At 39.0% G+C, this 18,886-nt stretch overlaps 1 protein-coding gene across 3 annotated transcripts in view; it reads right to left on the bottom strand.

Moving 5' to 3' along the window:
- The window catches only part of FGD4 (FYVE, RhoGEF and PH domain containing 4), a 116,401-nt gene that overhangs the window by 31,162 nt on the left and 66,353 nt on the right, over positions 1-18,886 (bottom strand). For all 3 annotated transcript variants that reach the window (XM_065629005.1, XM_065628996.1, XM_065629013.1), the window contains exons 2-4: positions 13,569-13,733; positions 6,262-6,442; positions 2,841-3,309 (exon numbers count right to left, since the gene is read on the bottom strand). In XM_065629005.1, the coding sequence (XP_065485077.1) occupies positions 2,841-3,309; positions 6,262-6,353 (561 nt within the window). In that variant the 5' untranslated portion in view covers positions 6,354-6,442; positions 13,569-13,733. The remainder of the gene's footprint in view (positions 1-2,840; positions 3,310-6,261; positions 6,443-13,568; positions 13,734-18,886) is intronic.

Raw genomic sequence — 18,886 nt, 5'->3', positions numbered from 1 at the left:
TCCCTGAATTAGGAAATATGGCATACAGGAGACAAAGAAGAGACTTTGCATCAGTATCCAAAAAAAAAAAAATATATATATCTATCTATCTCTCAGATGTATAATTCAAAGTTTATCTATGACTCACATACATCTGCTTCTATTGCTTTTACCCAATTGCACCTACACTTGCTTAATTAAAAAGGGCAGAAGAGTGCTGTTAGTCTACACAGTGCAACTTCAGCTGGACTGCATCCCAGTTTTAAGATTCTTTACTGACTAAGTGGGTGCTTAGCAAAACCACAGACTGTCTAAATGGTCTTGCTTCTTTCCAGTGGCTGCTTGGACACAGTTACAGCTTAAAGCTCTACCAGATGTCTCCTGTTCCTCACCACCCTCCTCCTATTCCAGATAGCATTGCAACAGCTACTTAGACCTCCACAAGGCTGATTTCAGTCTATAGGTTGCATTAACCCAAACTGAATCAGGGTTTGATTTTGTCGAGCGTGGTCCTTAGGATCAGTCTGTGGTAGACATGCTTCTTAATCTCACTAGACTAAAGGGGACATCCTCGTATCGCAAGCGACCTTGTGTCTAGGAAGTTCTGCTGTGACCCAGCTCAGTTTTACAGATTGAGTTCTCCACTGATGCTGACTTAAGAGTCATTCTGCATAGGCTTGTTTTAGGTTACCCTTTTTATTTTTTAGCCCTTCTAGCACCAGCAAACCATAAATCTAGTAACAGTCACATTACATCTCACAATTTGACTCCTGGTCAGTATAGGGCAGATCACATGTGTTGGTCACCCAGCAGCTCAAAGACAGATTTTTATGAGTTTGCTGCCATTAGTATTTGCCCGGTTCCTTCCTGGACTTTACAAACAGGACTGCCTCTCATTTCTGCCTTTTCCTGAAAATGCTGCCAGCACCTTACTGTGTGACATGGATTCAAACTTAACATCATTGCCCACAGAGTGTTCAGCACTTTATTGGCACAGAGAGGGGAAACAGGCATCACTAAACAGGAGACAGAAATATAATGAGAGGTGTGGTAGGTTAAAGGTGCCTTGGACCGAGACCAGGCTTATGTTCAGATAAGAATCGTAATATTCATTCACCACTGGCAAAAACAACCCCCAAAACAGACAAGAAAACCCCCATACAAGAGCACCTTCCTGGCATTACCTAGGATATTTTATCCTGTAATGCACAATTTGAGACCCACCTTTCCCCTACACAGAATTTACCCTCGAGCGCATGTGTATGTGACCCCTAGCTCACCAAACTCAAGGGCTTGGAAAGGTCTATGGGTAGCTAATGCAGGTGTACTCCTGCAGGCAGTGAAGAGCTTTATCCTAGAATCATAGACTCGCAGAATGCCCTGTGCTGGAAAGGACCCACAAGGATCAGCGAGTTCAACTCCTGTCCTTGCACAGGACACCCCAAAATTCACGCCATGTGTCTGAGGGCGTTGTCCAGTCTCTTCTTGAACACTGTCAGGCTTGGGGCTGTGACACCTCCCTGGGGAGCCTGTTCCAGTGTCCACCACCCTCTGGGGGAAGAACCTTTCCCTAATGTCCAACCTGAACCTCTCCTGGCACATCTTCCTGACATTCCCTCGGGTTCTGTCATTGGTCACCAGAGAGAAGAGCTCAGCACCTGCCCCTCCTCCTCCCCTTGTGAGGAAGCTGGAGCCGCCATGAGGTTGCCCCTCAGAATCCTCCAGGGTGAACAAACCAAGTGACTTTAGCCGCTCCTCATATGGCTTCCCCTCCAAAACCTTTACCAACTTTGTGGCTCTGTTCTGGATACTTGGCACTCAGTTGTTTGGCTCTGTGGTGAAGAGGAAGGCTTGGAGGGTCCAGTCCAGCTCTCCCACCACAGCTTGCACAGCACAGCTGGACCAGAACTGTTAAACATATTCTCTGACTTACCAGTGCTTTAATATGAGAAGGCGAACTGCATAATTAAATTTTTAGAAGTGGAAATATGCAGTATTTTTCAGCAATTGATTTTCCCAAGACAGATTTTCTTCCACCCACTTATTTCCCTTAATTATTTAAAACCTTACTTATCAGGAAGCTCAAGTGGTATAAGCTCTCCTTGCTAACAAGGCATATATTTAGTATACTCTGAACCTGGTGTCTATCTGATAGCTACCAGACTGCCACTGCCTTTCCAGCTTGGACTTGACAACGACATCCAAGTTAAGGATTCACACAACAGTTCTGCATGAAGCCCTGTCATTGCAGTTTGCTACACGTGGAATTTTATTTTATATGCACCACTAACACGTGTCCCTTGTAGTCTGGCACAGCTGAAGCCTAGTGCTAAATATGTACATGTATTTCAGCTTCACTTTTTTTTAAACTCTCAGATGCCTAAGGGAGGAAGATAAAAGGGAAGATAAAACTTTTTTTTCCTCTTTTTAATTTTCTTCTATGCTCCAAGAACACATTCAAAACATCAATAGTCTTTGAATATTGATCCAAATGCTCTAGAATTTCTGTCATTTTTCCAGGCTAACAGTACAGAGTTACCTACACCAAAAAAATTTTGCCAAAGCAATCTTTTTCCTTGCTATTTTCAGAACCAGGTCACTGAATTGTCACTGGATAGTCAAACTCTTACCTCTCTTTTTGTAGTTGAAGACAAATTTACTGATGTTTTTTAAAATCATGTTTTTTAAAATCATCTTTTTTAAAAGTAAAGGAAATAGTAACAAATTTTCAACTTCAGAGGAAAAAAAATAAAATATTTTCAACTTTCTGCCCTGCTCTAAGAAGCTTATTTTTGTAAATAAAAACCTAGAGAAACCACAAAGTAGTAATACAGCAAGAAAGAAACAACTTCTTCTTTTACCTTTGTTTCTACAGGTTGTTCTTGCTTACTGACTTCCTCACTTGGTTCTTCCTTCACGTTAGTATTAATTGTTAGAGTTTCATTTTCAGATGGGAGCAGTGTATCCCTGCTTGGAGTCCTGTAGCAGCTGTTAAGCATCTGTCCTTCACAAGCTGTCACAGTCTGCAGTGACTCTCTGGAGGTACTTTCTCTTTCCCCATTTATCAAGCTGCTGTCAACGGCATGATCCGGAACCAGGGTGGAGACAGCGGAGCCACAATCAGGTAACCTGTCCTCATCTTCCGTCTGGTCTTGTGCTACTACTCCGTTGGCTGTGTGCAGCTGTGCAACCTGAGTTTTGTCGGTATTACTGTTTCCCTGTTTTTGTAGTGGGTGCTGGGAGGGGAGTTTTGGCTGAGGTGATGGTGTTGACCCATATCTTCCTTGAGATTTAGTAATGTGGAGAACAGAGGAATCTTTCTTCAAATCACTAGGATTTAACAGGCAAAAACACCAAACAAAACATACATGAAAGAAAAGTTAAACATGGCATTATAGAAAATCCCTGGTATGGGGAGTAGGAGAGTTGTACCATATAACTGATTCCTTCCCAAAACACTTTTTTTCTGTCTTAATATTAGGAAGTCCAGGCCATCGAGACTTGAACTGCATTATTCAATTGAAACACACATCTCTTACTGGAAACTCAGCATGCCATCCATATTGATTCATGACATCCTCATCTCTCTTGCATGTCCTTTGTAAAATGGAAGCCAGTGTGATCAGCTAGAGTAAAAGACAAGGGAACTGAGGCACTGACACATGCAGCAACTTGCCCAAGGCGTCCCAGGAGATTATTGGCAGAAATGGAGAAAGACTCAGGGTCTTCCAAGTCCCAGTGCTTAAACTAACAAGCAGCCTGTTCCCTAATTGTCCTTTAATTATACAAAATGCACAGAAAAACATCCAAGAACATTTAGCATCCCTTTCCTTAGTTCAGCATACTGCAAGAAAAGCTTTAAATCCTTAGCCCATTTCTTCCCCCAGATTGCTTATTTAGCAGTGTCCTTTTGTCATGCTGCATCTTTTCTGAAGGTTTTTTTTCTTCCAAATTGTATCTCTCCTTTAAACATATGTTATCCCTTTTTCATAACTTTCACTATCTCTTTCTCTGTTTTATTTTTGAGATTTTGAATTTTAGGCTAATATAAATGGTAGCCTACTCTGTAAACATGCTTGGCTTCACTACAGTTTAGAATTGGAAAAAAAAAAAAAAAAAATTGGAACCAAAATAAAATCTATACATTTTTCTCTGAAGTACATTTAACAAGCCATATTCAACTTGCAAAAGAACACCATGACTATCCTCCAACATATTGTTCCTAGTATGGACCATTTATCTTCTGGAAAGATGAAGAGTGCTTATAAACTGTATGTTTACTCCTTATTTATAGGACAGTTTACACAAATATTGTAAACATATCCTGCAATTTCATACACAGAGCTCAAAAATATCTTACACTACCTTCATCTTTTCCCATCATATAACAAAGAAATTTAAATCAGTTTTCCTTTAGCTGTGTAAAGATTACGTCTTTTCTTAAAAATAAGTTTAACTCAAAGACAGAATTAATTTACATTTTTCAATTGCATGCACACAAAGAGGTTTAATTAACTTTTTGCCATCCCTACATGTTTGTGGGCTGTACAGACTAATGAAAATATGTTATCATTATTGACAATCACAGTTTGCAGTTCATGAACATCCTACCTAGTCAATTGAAGACCAATAATTACAAGTGAAGTTTACTTTCATGGAAGACACATTTTGTGAGCTGAGCTCATTTCAAAACCAGGAATTGCTCCCACAGCCACTGTAGGATATGCCAGAACTCAGCATGCTAATTATGAAAGTTTCTCATAAGCAGAGATCATAGAGTTGGGGAGAATTTAATCATTGGACAGATTATTTGGTGTACTTAGTGAATTATGTCAGCCAAAAAGCAACTCAGCTTCTCCTAGTCCCCAAAACAAAAAACCTCTATTAAAAAAAAAAAAAAATCTACAAATAAGAAAGCTTTCCTTGCTTACTTCATAACTTCCTTAAAATGCATAATACTGAAGAAGTTTCCCTACAATGCAGCAGGGATATCTAGGAGGAAGAAATGTCGGGCTCATTGGTGTAGGGTATGACAAACCTGAGGAGTTTCCTTTCAGAAAGGATAAAATTGCTTTTCTAAGGATACTACAATGTTAAAAATATTTAGATGATGCTTTGGAGGAAGACTGGGAAACAAAGTGATAACAGGACTGGAGACCTGTGCTAGAAGAAATCACAGGACCTTCAGTACTGCAGTAATTTCTTTTTCTCATCTTTTGGCAGCTGTCGTGACAGCAGTGCAATTAAGTCTTGGTCTAATGACAGAAGTTTCTTGCAGATGAAGCTCTGAAATTATTTCTATTCCACTAGTCATACTTTTGCAATGCTTAACTGCTTCTGTATAAAGGATTAAATATCCCCCATCTTGAGGGGAAATTCTTTCAATTAAAGTCTTAATACTCTGGCTCCTCAGAAGGACGTGCTCTGTCGTACATCATGCATTTATTTTGTTCCCATGGGGGCCATGCCTTCAGAACATCAGTATCCCAAGGAAACACAAGAAAGCCACATCCAAAGCTTGCAACGCTCAGTTTTCACTGGACTCTTTGTTGAGTTGCTCCTCTGCCACAGGCTTTCTGGAGGGACGCTCTCTTTACACAGAGCAGATATTTTCAGAACTTCTGTTTCAGAGCTTATAATGCTTGTCAGATACATCTAATTAAAGACACACAGCTAACACTATTTTGTGAAAGCAGAGCTTGCTGTGGCTTCTGTTTCTCAAAGTTCTAAACGTTTCCTGTAAAAGGCAGTATCAAAATTCAAAAACATCAAGATATTCCACCAAAATCACAAAGTACTACAAAGCAGTTTAGCGAATGTATGCCGTATCAATACAAATAAGTCACACAGTTGACCCTCTTCACATGAATGATGTGAAGAGGTTAAGTTGGTATAAAGGGAAGATCAGGATTTCAGGTTTTTCTATTTGCTTATAAAAGTAAATATTTTTTTCTGCAAGAACAAAAGAATTTAAGATTGTCACCAATGTTTCACTGGAAAATTAGTACTTTTTTCAAATTGCTGATATTTTTCACAATGTTTTTAAAATGCTACAAGTTTGTCTGTTTCTTTTTTGTAAAATAAAAATCAAGACTAGCACCTTATGAAAAAGCACACCTTGTTTGTTTGGCTTGCACCATTTAAAAACATGCGCAGTTTTGCCATCAACTCCTCAGGCAGGGATGGGTTTGAGCACTATCTTGGTATCAACTGTCTTCCTCACAGGTCCAAGCTCCAATAACCCACACACAGATTTACAAACCAATTCAAATTGTTACATACCTGCCTCCCTCAAAACGATTGATGAGATCTGACACTTTACTGGACTTCTCCTTTGTGACACTAGAAACAGGGGTGGGTGTCTCTTCCTCCATTCTCGGTTTTTGATTTGATAAAGCTTTATGCCTAGAGGTTTGGTATGTAACAGCTGACAGCTTCTGCAGATGAACTGGCTTTGGAGGCACTGCAAACAACAACAAGAAGCAATTGCTCAGGAACTATTTCTTTGAAAAGTTAGAACATAGGAGATTTTTGAATAAGAACTTACTACAGCAATGAAGAAGAGCTGCTCTTGGCTTTATTTAACCTTTAAGTTACTTTATCAATACAGGGACTTCATATATTTTTTATGAACTATCTGGTATCGGGGATCTTGCTATATTTCTTGTACAAAAGCTGAATCACGTGCTACTTCAACAAGCTGGAAAATAGGAGGGCACTTTTTTTTTTTTTAATATTGTGCTGTAGTAAGCATCTGTGGCCTCCATAAATGCAGTTTTTATCATAAAAAACCATGAAGTAAGCATAATCAGAGGATCCAGCTGTGCTGTAGAGCTCAAGACAGAGATTTAAATTGCTGCCCCAAAACTCCGGTGCTCTCATTCTTTACATTCTCCCTTGTGACTTCAATAATTAGAGAGAGTGGAAAAGTTGTTTGCCTTCAGTTTTGAGCTTCCTTTACTCACTGAACCTTTTTCTATTTATCCTGCTGAAAACATGACCCCTGAAAATATTTGTTATTCTTCTTGCTTTTTCCCCATTCCTAGTCCTTCTAATCAGATTGTTATTGATCAGCCACTGTTTAATGCAGCAGTGGCTACAACACAAAAGACAAGGTGACACATAAAGCAAATAAAGTCACGTGCTGGGGATCTTTCAATTAAATTTTATCCCTTTAAGCGACTATGCAGCATTTGTGGCCAGCAAAAGCACTTCACAGACAGGGCTTGAATGTGTCCCACTATCAGAGCAACACACCTCCAGCTGCATCAAAAAGAGAGACTTAATGGAATGGTCCTTAATTCCCAAGAACAGAGCTCTGTTCATTTCCACACACACTCCCAAAATATATTGTGAGGAAAAGCGAAAGCATTTGATATGAAATTGAAAAATAAGGACTACATCTGTCCTTTATTGAAAGGCAGGCAGAAATCAGCAGGAGTAGGCAATGCAGTTCCAGCGGAACCGGTAGCCCCAGGGGTTCGGCTATTGCTCCCCACGCACCAGCCCTCCAGCGACTGCACAGACCTGCCAGGGAGCAAACACGAAGGGAAGGAGGAATCACAGAATCACAGAATGTTAGGGACTGGAAGGGACCTCGAAAGATCATCTAGTCCAATCACTCAAGGGACAGGAACTAGCATTAGGAATCACGTGCAACTCTTGTGGTAGAAAACAACCAAAAACAAGCACTAGTATAGGGTATACAATAGATGGATGTGAAGAAGCCATGCTCCTTGCATCGCTGACTCTAGAACAGCTGACCGGCTTGCCCTGAAAAACCTGTGCACCACAGGAATTAGCTTAAATCCTGTCAACTGACATTTGAAAGAGTTGTTGAAAAAAATTCTTGCACATATACTATCATAGACTATGATAAATTTGAAGGAACACTTGATTTAGGATGACTTTCCATCTCTACTGTACATTAAATTTATAGAAGGTAAGATTTATCTGTGCTTCCAATAATCTAATTGCACTTAGGAGGGATTGTAGAGATAGCTGCAGTCTGAAATTACCATGAGAGACTCTATGAAGAAATGAATGCAGCACAAAAAGCTTAAGACTTCAATCATATCAACTACAACAGATGACAAATGAAATAATCAGAGGGAGAAGGAAGAGAATTACTGTAAATCAGATGCTTTTAGTGTGTATATGTTTGGTCCTTTCAAGCTTAATGTTATGTATATTAACACAAGCAAAAAAATCAAGTTTGGAGAAGGAGGGAGTGCAGAAAGGATGACTTAAAATACTGCAATTTTCAAACAGTCACAGTGCAATGCTGAAACAAGCAGAAAATTGAATTGTGTAACTGCTTGAGTACGTGTGATAACTGAAGCCTCTCCAGAGAAGCTGCATGCACTTGCTCAGCTGCACTGCAGTGGAGCAGCTTTCCCTATATTCCCTCTTCTTCGGGAGTTCAGTGAAGGTCTGGCAGAATTAGGCCAACGAGCATCAGATAATCATCCAAGCACTGAATAGCTTGCTGTGCTGACAAAGGCGACGGGACAGCTGAAAAATGTGACACAAGCAGGCTGGGAAAAAGCAAGACATTTAATTGAGCTTGGGCACTGCCAGTCCCTTGGGGAGGAGACAGAAGGAAAAGGGACATTGGATGGATTTACAGACCAGCACTACACTAGTTGGTAGAAACACTTCTTGTTCTTGCAATGGATTTTGCATAACCTGCAGACCTGTGTATTCTCTTATTTAACAGGCTTGTACATCTCTCAAATTCTTTTGTACATCTCATAAATTGTTAATATCCTCACCAGGATATATTAAAACTACTAAACTTGAGGGAATTAGTATCTACTCATAAAGCAGAAGGAATTAGTTGGAAGCTATTTTTATACTGGATCCACTGGGACAAAAATCAAATTCTAGGACATTCTGTGGAGGTGTCGCACGCTTTTGCAGCTATTACTGAAAAACCCCCAGCTTAGCAGCATTTCAGTAGGGCAAGCATGAGGAACCTCTGGTCAAACTGGACAACCCCAGCATACTGAAAATCCCTGTAATGCCTTCAGAGGAGAATCATAAACCAGACAGCCATGCCAATTCACTAATGCAAAATATTTTCTTCTCTACTCCCTATTACCATCTAACAGACAGCATTTCTCCTAATCAACTGCTGCTGCAGCTACTGTAAGTTTCAGAAATAGAGCAATAGGAAAAGGACAGTCACAAGATCAATGAAAAGAAAAGAATCAGTAATGTAAGACAAAAAAAGCCCACAAACCTTCCTGTAAGGTCAACCTTGTTAACAGGGATTATGGAAAACAAATTCCATTAATCCTTCCCTCAATGTACTTCTGAAGTGTTTTGTTTTACTCAGATTATTTTTCAATGTGCACACAGCAAGGATCTTAAAGAAAAAAAGGGAGAGAAAAGACTGGCCCATTGTAATACTCCACATAATACAGAGCTCTGTTTGAGTCTATAAATACTCTTGTCTCTATACTGTAGAATTTTGAGCTCATTAGGAGATATGAACTGTGTATTCTGCCCAAAGAAAACCACTCAGTATACACAGGTAGCTGCTACTACACAATGCTAGCCAAAATAGCTAATCAAGATTTAAGATGCAATGCCTAGTTTTACATTCAACTTTGTACATATACATGATGAAATGGGAGACAATGGTACAAATGGCTCAAAAGGAACAATCACTTTTGCTGACTCTAAAGAATATTAGCAAAGATTGTTTATCACTTCTCTTGGAAAGTAATGTGTTCAATCTCCCTCTACGCCTTCAGCTCCTGCTGGTTAAAAATGCTGCTATGCTTTGATTCAATGAAAATAGAGAGTGAAAAGTTCCTGCAGTAAGCAACTGCAGCTCTCCTGGCTGAGTCATCCCTCATCACCTCCTTCCATGCTCCATCACCTTCAAGAAGGTCAAATGAGCACAGCTGGATAGATACCAAAGATTTACACTCACAAGAACAGTAAAAAACAGCTAGTATCCTAGACTCAGCACAAAGAGAGGAAAAAGTCATCTCCTCTTTAGAATGTACACTTCCACTTTTTTAATCACATCAGAACAAATATCTTCCAATAATATATTAAGAAAGAAGACCAAAAATAATCACGTGCTTTGTTCTCTCTTCAGTCTTCTTCATGAAGATAATGTTTGGGATTTAGCAGTTTTGATGATAAAAGAGACAATGCTACAGGTTTCTTAAAGCACCACTGAGACTGGAGAACTGTAGCTAGAAGCAGCTCTCACTATTAGTTCAAGTCACCTTTAATTGTAGAAGTTTTATTTGCCAGAGAAGCAGAGTATACATCCCAAGCCTTTAAGAGGTCTTTCAGCTTTTCTGGGCCTAGGCCACGGAATACCTTCAAAGCCATAGACTATATTATAATTAACTGAGAAAGGAGGACAGGACTGATGCTACACAGTAGACAGTCAGCTAAAACTAACTGCTGAAGTCTATGTGTTGAATGCTGTGTGTTCATATTATTTCACAGTAGCACAAACCAGTGGAAAATAATCTCCAACCCAAACAAAAATTCCTCTTCAACCTCAGCAGGAGATTCAGAAGTACTCCTAAGCATTCATTAGATAAATTTAAATGAGCAACTGATGCACAGACTTGAACTGACAAGACACTCCACTGCTTTTAAGTAGTACTAACATTTCAACGTATTTTCTATACTGCCTGGATCAGAGAAGAGTTTCAGTATTTAGTAACTGGGCATCATATAAAGCTCATGCAAGATCTTCAAAGAGCAGGGAATAGAAGAAACTAGAAAAAATTGCCAATTTGCACATGTCACATTCTGCTATTGCTGTGGTCACATTGCTGCCCAAATATTTGTAGTTAAGGGCAAATTTCAATTTATCTACCAATTTGCTTCATGCATCATATTTGCCTTGGAACTCACTAGCATAATTTGCTGTTTCCACTGACTACCTCCAGTCTAGATTAGTCCACTATATTAGAGAATGCACAGCATTGATGCAAAGGCAAAATACCGTGTTTCAGAGCTGGTACAGACTGCGACTGCTTTTCTCCACAGTCCTGATTTCTTTGCTCAACTCCTTCATCGGCCTTCAGCCAGCTTCAGGCTTTGTTCCAAATGTGCAAAGACTTTCATGAATCAAACTGTACTCAACACAGAAATCTGACATAGCAATTGCTAAATTGTTGATGAAGGGAATTATTGGTGAACAAAAATTGTTCTTCTTCTGCCAGTGTATCAGACAGCTAGTTTGTTTTCTCCTTGAGATGCCAAGGGAAAAAAATGCAAATGAAATAATTTTATATTGGATTCTGGGGATAAATTTATTCACTTGATCTAGCTACCCCGAGTGATCTGTTTCCAAATATCTCAACTACTTCTCAGAGACCAAGTACCGACAAGAGGTTCAGAGTCCAGGGTTCACTTCAAGTGCAAGATTTTGGACATTTTTCTTCTATGTTCAAGCTAAATTTACTACAAATAGCTGTACCCCACTTGTAATGCAACCTCAAAGTCATCTTTTTATCTCTCATTTTAATGATATACGTTTTGGTAGGTTAGATGAAGGGCATTTTGCAGTTAGTTCATCAACAATCAAATACACTGGTATTACAATTCAGATCTGTGACCTTGTTTCCTTTCACTATGAAAGGACACTTAGTATTTGCATGACTAGAACAACAATTTGGAAAAACACTTCCTGCTACTATAAAGCAAAAATGTTTCTGTACTTGTGCATGGAAAACTGTTCCAAAAGAAAAAAAAAAAGCAGCATCCACATTTAAACCAATTTAACTAGAGCAATTTAGTTTGCTTAGATTGTTTGGACTCTCAAATGCAATTCTCATTAATTCTATTTTGTTTTGCTCCAATTGAAAAAAAAAGCCAAACAGATAAGCTATATAACTTTGCTATGATGCACTTATTTAATAGAAACAAATGGAGAAAGACATACCCATGAACAAAGCAGGCACAAAATACTATTTACAACAGTATTGTTGAATATAATCTACACAGCTGCATTTCTTAGACTACAATGCTATTCCTAACTATGCCACATTTTAGAGCAAGCAATTTTGACAAGCACAGAAGTCATGACTGGCAAAGAGCAACAACAGCTGCGTAACTACTTGAATGAATGGGATCCAGTAATGGCCAACTCCTAATTTAACTTACAGCTAAAATTTATAATAAGTGGCCTGGCTTTGTTTTTGAAAGGCTTAACATCTTTTTATTGATTGCCCATTTCTGTTTATCCATTAACAGGTTTCTAAAATATTTTTCTTAGGAAGAACACCTTAACTTGTTAACTGAGCTTCAAAGAACACATTTCAGAGACCTAGAAACCTGTGCAGAAAGACTACTCAGTGAGTAATGTTTACATATGACTGATACGAGCATCTTAGTTTAGCGAACAATACTGGCAAAAGTTCTATAAAAACAAAAAATACAAAAAAAAATACAGCTTTATTTTGCTCTCTTTCTCCCGAAGTAAACACAACTTTCTTGACACACCAATAAATTTCTTCCCTCCTTAAATCTAAGGTGAACTCAGGACTGATGCAAAATTCAAGATGTATTTTCCCATTAATTGATACACAGATTGTTAAATCCACTACACGATGACTCTATGTGGCTGTAGTTTCTATGCATGATTTAGATGTGTTCTAGTTTTCTGTAAGTAATTCTAGTTTCTGTCATAGCAACATCATGTCTCAGAATCCAACTCACCGAGCAGGATCATGATATCAGTCTTCTAAACTTACTCTTTTTTTATAACCTGTGACATGAATGAAGTTCCTATTGCATGTCACTCCTAAAAGACATCCATCCAGATTCACTCTGAAACCAAGATTTCCAGGACGCAGTAACTTTATTGTGATCAACCTCAGCAGAATCAATATTACTGAGAAGACCACATAATAAGATGGTTTGAGGTTTAGATACAGAAAGTTGACATGTAGGTTGACCTATTTAGCTTCTAAAAGCGAAGATACTATTTATGGACAGGAAGAAGGGAAATCATCTCTGCAGACACTATTGGTCAGCTTTTACTGCAAAACCACAAAATTCCCTCCTTTCCACATACTCCTGCAGGAGGGCTCCTCTTGAACTCTGCTCGAACCCCAAAGGCCCTGAATGAATATCATCCCCACCACCTCCGCCTTGAAGCCAGCCTGCCAAAACCTCCCATTCAAAAATAGTATCACAACCTTTCAGCTCAAATACAGTAATCTTTTGATAAATAAGCCCTGTCAATAGTTTAATACAAACAAGGTGCTTACATGCATTCTCCCATCTCTACCTACTAGCTACTTCTTGGGCAGAGAACAAGTTTAAGCGCACAGCAAATTACTAGATGCTTGAGATAAAAAGTGTAGCTATGTGCTTGTACCATATTACATTAGGAAGTCCAACTTTCCTTCTGAGAACCTTTTTCAAAAAGGAAATTATTATAAGAAATTACCAATTCATAAAGCATTTACAAAACTACTGTATTTCTGTAGCAAGCTTTTTTTTTTTTCCCACTGTTTTCTTTCTGGCAAATAAAGGTGCTCTATTTCTCTTAAAGTCTGAGAAGAATAACATCCTTAACCAAAATATTTGAGACTACTTACCTTGTGGCTTTGGATTTGAAGCTGGACGTGGGGACTGTTTGACTGGCACACTTCCATTTATTCCCTGAGCCGCTTCATTGTGTACATTCTGCTCAACTAGCCTGGTTGTCACACTCGCTGTACAAGATCTAGTGAATATTAAGGACTTTGGACAGATGCTGCTGCCTGAAAAGCAAACAGGTACAAAAAACCAAGTTAGAAAACAGATTAAATATATAAGGTGGAATGATTATAAATACATTTATTTAGTGCTAACATTTCTCTATAAAGAAAAACAGAATACTTGTCCTCATTTTGAAATGTATCTCATCCTAAAGACATGCTTTGCCTTTCACTGAAATTTATTATGTTGCTTAAACCTTGAAGAGTTGGATATAAAAAGAGATCTCCACCATGCCTAGCCTAGGCTCTCTTACAGAGAGATTACAGTCTCTAACAGACTTTTTCCTATTTGAATTGCCAACGGGTTTCTTCAACTGAACTATAGAAAAACCAGCACTTTTGTTCAGCGATTCTATTTCTGTATTCGAAGTATTCACAAAATGCTATACATTCAAAATGTTTCTTTTATTATTGAAGGTAGCATCCAAAAATTAGATAAATGTATTGGAACTCCTCTGTAGGAAAGGGCTCCTATTTTAAGTATTAAAAAAGCAAAGCACAAACCAGCTGATACTGCTATTATATTTCTCCCTAGCAGAACGGAATTCAGTCTGATTAAGAGGATCAATATACTGGTACTTGTAGGAAAACTGGAAGCAAATATAAAGCAAATAATATCCAAACACTGGAAAGTGTAATAAAAGCACTTATTAGAATATGCTCACACAAGCCTAAACTGTAGGCTTTTGTTGTGGGGTTTGGAAATAATCAGTTCTGTAAACACAACAAAAAACTTGAAATACTTTGAAAGACCTTGAGATCTCAGGTCAACATTAATTCATCTCTGAATCAAAAAAATTCTACTTTTTTGTGGGGAGAAACAAGGGAAAGAGAAAAACCCACTTATTGCAGTATTGTCATAATTATTTTCATTTTTAACAAAATTATTAGGGTAGAGTTTGAACACTTAAATTTACTGGTTTTATTATTTGCCATCATTTAATCTTTGTTTGCTTGTACTAGTAGAAATGCAAATATGAGTGGAGGTTTGTTTACATGTTTCCAAAAAAGCAAATCCAAATCCCAGCCAACCATTTCACAAGGCAATTCTCTGATAGATTTTGAACAACAACTTGACTGCAGGGTCTGGGCCCTCTGATCTAATCCATCTTCCTATTCCACAGCAAAATCCATCACATCAAGCCATTCCTAGCAACAGCCAAGCCTGCTCTTAGACAAGAGGTGGAAAGAGATGCCATAGCTATTGCTCACCAATGTTTAAAGACTCTTCAGTGTTTTGTGGATTCCAACAATATTTTCAAGTATTTATATTTTATTTCTTAGAAGCTTTTTTTTTTCTTTTCCATTTCCAATACGGAAGTTGCCCTACAGCAAGAAACTGTCTCTACAAACATGGAAACTTGCAGAGGTCCACACAGAGATCAACAACCCAGCCCTACCAAAGAGCCAGTACTTGGATCACAAAGCATGCAGGACATCCGTGGCTGCAACATAGCATCTTTCCCACTTCTATTTCTTTCAATTAGCAAGAGATCTCCTGAGAACATAAAGGTGGATGCTCCCAGAACAATGCAGAGAATTTAATGAGGCCTACCACGTACGGAAGCTTCTCAGACGTTTGCGATCTCAGCCAGAAATTCCTTAGCTCTGTTTCCCTGAGTACTACAGCAGCGGGAGCTCCATCCCACACCATTCCTCAATCCCTAAGGAGATACCTTAAGTGCCATTTCTGTCTCTCCTATGGAGCTGGGAGCACTGGAAGCTCTTAGACAGACCAAAGAGATGGTACAGGGGGTCGTACCAGCAAGTCTTCCTTGTCTCTAAAGAGCCAACAGGCTGAATTCCATTTTCTACAGAATCCTATACCATACTGTCACAGTTTACACTCCAGTTGGGGTATCCCCAATTCAGAAACAAATTTAAGAAAGAGTAACTTCTGACAGGACCAGTACGATCCACAACTCAGGTAGGCAACAGAACATAATTTATAAATCTACATTCAGATCAGTCTTATAACTTTGCAATGAGGGTGAAAGTGCAAAGTCTTAGAGCTTTCTGAAAACTATTTTGCCTGCAGATTTGACAGCTAATACACTTTAAAAAAATCTCAAATTCCCCCAACTGCAGCTCAGTAAGGGGCATTGCTGCTGTCAACTGTTCAGCCCAGGGCTGGAAATCTCCCTCAAAATTGTACCTTGTTTATTAAAAGGGTTCCCTAAGAAAACAAGGTACTGCTTAGGTCAGAATAGGAACTTGTTTTACACACACAACTTTATCAAGGCACTTATTCCTGTTTTAGGTTATCACTCATGATCACTTTAAGTCAAGGCAGATACAGAGCTGCTGCTCAACAGCGCAGCTCTGTGGTTTGTCACTCCTCCTCCCTTTCTGTCACCATCCACTCCAGCTTCTGCTTCTGGCTGCTCCTTCCCCTGTGCTACCACCAGTGCTTGTTCAACCACAGAGTGAGATGAGTGGCAGAAACAATGCCGTTGAAAGCTGCAGTATATTTTAGAACGGTTCGACCTCATGGCCACCCCAGCACTACTGCTGGCACAAGGGGACAGCCAGGAATACGGCTGGAAGGGGACAGACAGCTCCTCTTGGCAGCAGCCCTTACTGAGATTGATCTGAAGCAATCATTTAAATGCAACCCCAGTCCCTCAAGTAGATATTCAGACTTGGATTCTACTTGGTTTACACATGCAAACACAGAGCCTTAATACAAAGTCCAGGAAAAAAAAAGGAACAGCTGGAAACAAACCTGTAATGCAAAAAACATGAGGCTGCCTTAAGAATTTATTTTGTTGACAGCATCGCATGCCCCTCCTAGACTGGCAAATATTAGTTGCATTCGGCAGGCAAAAGCCATTTTGTAAAGCTTGTCCACTGTAATACAAAACTGTAACACAAGCAACAGAAAAGATCACTTCTCCATAGCAGGATCATTTGCAACTGCTTACAGAAAACCAAAGCTCCGAGAGAAGTTGTGACCCAAGACATGCTCTGGCTTCACACACCTAACAACTCAGCACACAGGGTGTGCAGGGAAACAGAATGTCTTCAAATTTATTGTTGTTGTACAACATGTTACACAAATTATTCATCCTGTCTGGAAGCCATATTTCCTGGAGATGGACATCCAACAGACATTTAACCTATATTTCAAACTAGTAATTCTGTTAACCATGTCATATCCTCAAGCCATGTGTTTTAAAGAGTAACATAGCCACATCAGGATGAACAGTTTTCTTCATATGTAAAGCTGGAATGGAAAAAGGTAAATGAACTCTAGCCACCCCGTACCTCATACAAAATTAGGTAGTCAAATTCTCTGGATAAAAAGCATCCTTTAACATCCCTGGAGATGTAAGTCCTGGTTTCTAGTCAGTGGAAGGTATTACTTTCCAGGTGATGCAGGCAAGAAAATGATGGTAAAAATATAGGAATTTTCACCACAGACCTCTATCTAGTAAAAAAGACTTGTAAGTGTATTACAGCAAAAGCCCAAATCATATAATTTGCAGCACATTATAAAAATACCAAACATTTGCTCCATAGTCATCAGCATGCATTTCAGTAGGGCTGCTCAATTCTATTTCAGCACTCAGTAACACAGTCTACCTATTAGAAATACAGGTGTTGCCCTCTAAGTACAACTTAAAATACCATTAGATACGCAAAAGAGCCACACATGCTGCAAAAACCTGCAGTTTTTACTGGGCTGAATTAGGCTCCCATTGTGATTATTTCTGATCTGATTAAAGAAAGACTTGCATGTTAATGCTATTCCTATGCATTATAATAACTGAGAGATTTTACTTGAACTCAGAAATGCAACGAGTAACAATGTGTTTCCAGCCAGTTACTGTGTTCACTAGTACATGATTAATACCACTTATCATAATCAAGGATGATTAAATACACTGAAGAGGAGAGAAAGGTGGGGAAAGATTAAAAAAATAAAATGGGGGTAGGCAATAGCGTAAGCAAGAAAGAGGAGGTGATAAATAACTAACAGAAAAGAGAAACAAACACTGCATATTGGATAAGCACTTAATTATTTTGCTTATCATCTGCAAGGAAATTAGAAGCTAGAATACTTGCAAACGTGCTTGCATCCGCAAGAATGTTTGAAGTTAGGTGATGCTATTTTTTCAGAGCATTTGAATTAGAAATAACTTGGAGCCATGAACATTTAGACAAACATAATCAGCCAACTTGAAATGCCAGTAACACAGAAAAAAATTGGCTAATTTATATCCACAAAAGGTTAAATTAATGTTTTAGTATTGGACAGGTCCTCCATCAGATGTCTTATGTCATATTTATTTGCAGTCCCGCTTATAGCACATAGGATATTTACAGTCACAGCACTGTCTAAGTTTTACTGCCATTGTGATTCCACTCTGATCATACATTCTGTATGAAAGAAATGCAGCATTTCTGGGTGTAACCAAAGTCTATGGCGAAAGGGTTACTCTCTTGTGACTGCAAGGAAGCAAAATTTAAGTCTCAAAATTACTTCTCTTAAAATTACATAGCTATATATACTACTTGCCACAATGGCTACGGTCATGACGTTCTATTGCTAGATCTTTTTATGGAAGATCAATGCAAAGCCTCACCCTTCCTCACCCTGGACGTATGTGGAGGTTCAGCTATCAGTCTATCTACCAAAACACTGGTTAAGCCACAGTAACCCAACCGCACAATCTCCTGATCTGTTCAGAAGAGCATTAAGGAGCACTGAAACTACACAGACTAATTCAACCCATCCACTCACTCAAACACCACAGGAGCTGTAGCAAGGCCAGGACGAGAGTAATCAGCTTCTTGAGCCCAAACAAGAAGGCAGCCAGCGGCCTCTCACCCGAGCAGTTACGACAACAGATTTGTCAAGGCTTGAGCAGGAAATCTAGTAAATCAGGTCACGGATTTTGCCCACAACTGTGTCCAAAGCTCCCCTCAAAACTAAGTATCTAGTAACTTGGTACCTACCCTTCACAGGTTTGTCCTGTTTGTGAGAGAAACTGACATGTTGCTAAGAAGCTTATGCTGCTGATGCATATCCAAACACATTTTAAGAATAATGGAACTAAGCCCAAACTATATGGAAAATTAGGAGCATGGAGGAGAACAGTAGCAAGTCTGGAGGTCCAAGTTTCTCTCACACACACACACAAAAAAAAAAA

The sequence above is a fragment of the Caloenas nicobarica genome, chromosome 1, assembly GCF_036013445.1.
Source record: "Caloenas nicobarica isolate bCalNic1 chromosome 1, bCalNic1.hap1, whole genome shotgun sequence".
Classification (NCBI taxonomy): domain Eukaryota; kingdom Metazoa; phylum Chordata; class Aves; order Columbiformes; family Columbidae; genus Caloenas; species Caloenas nicobarica.
This window is presented reverse-complemented; position numbering and strand designations above follow the sequence as displayed.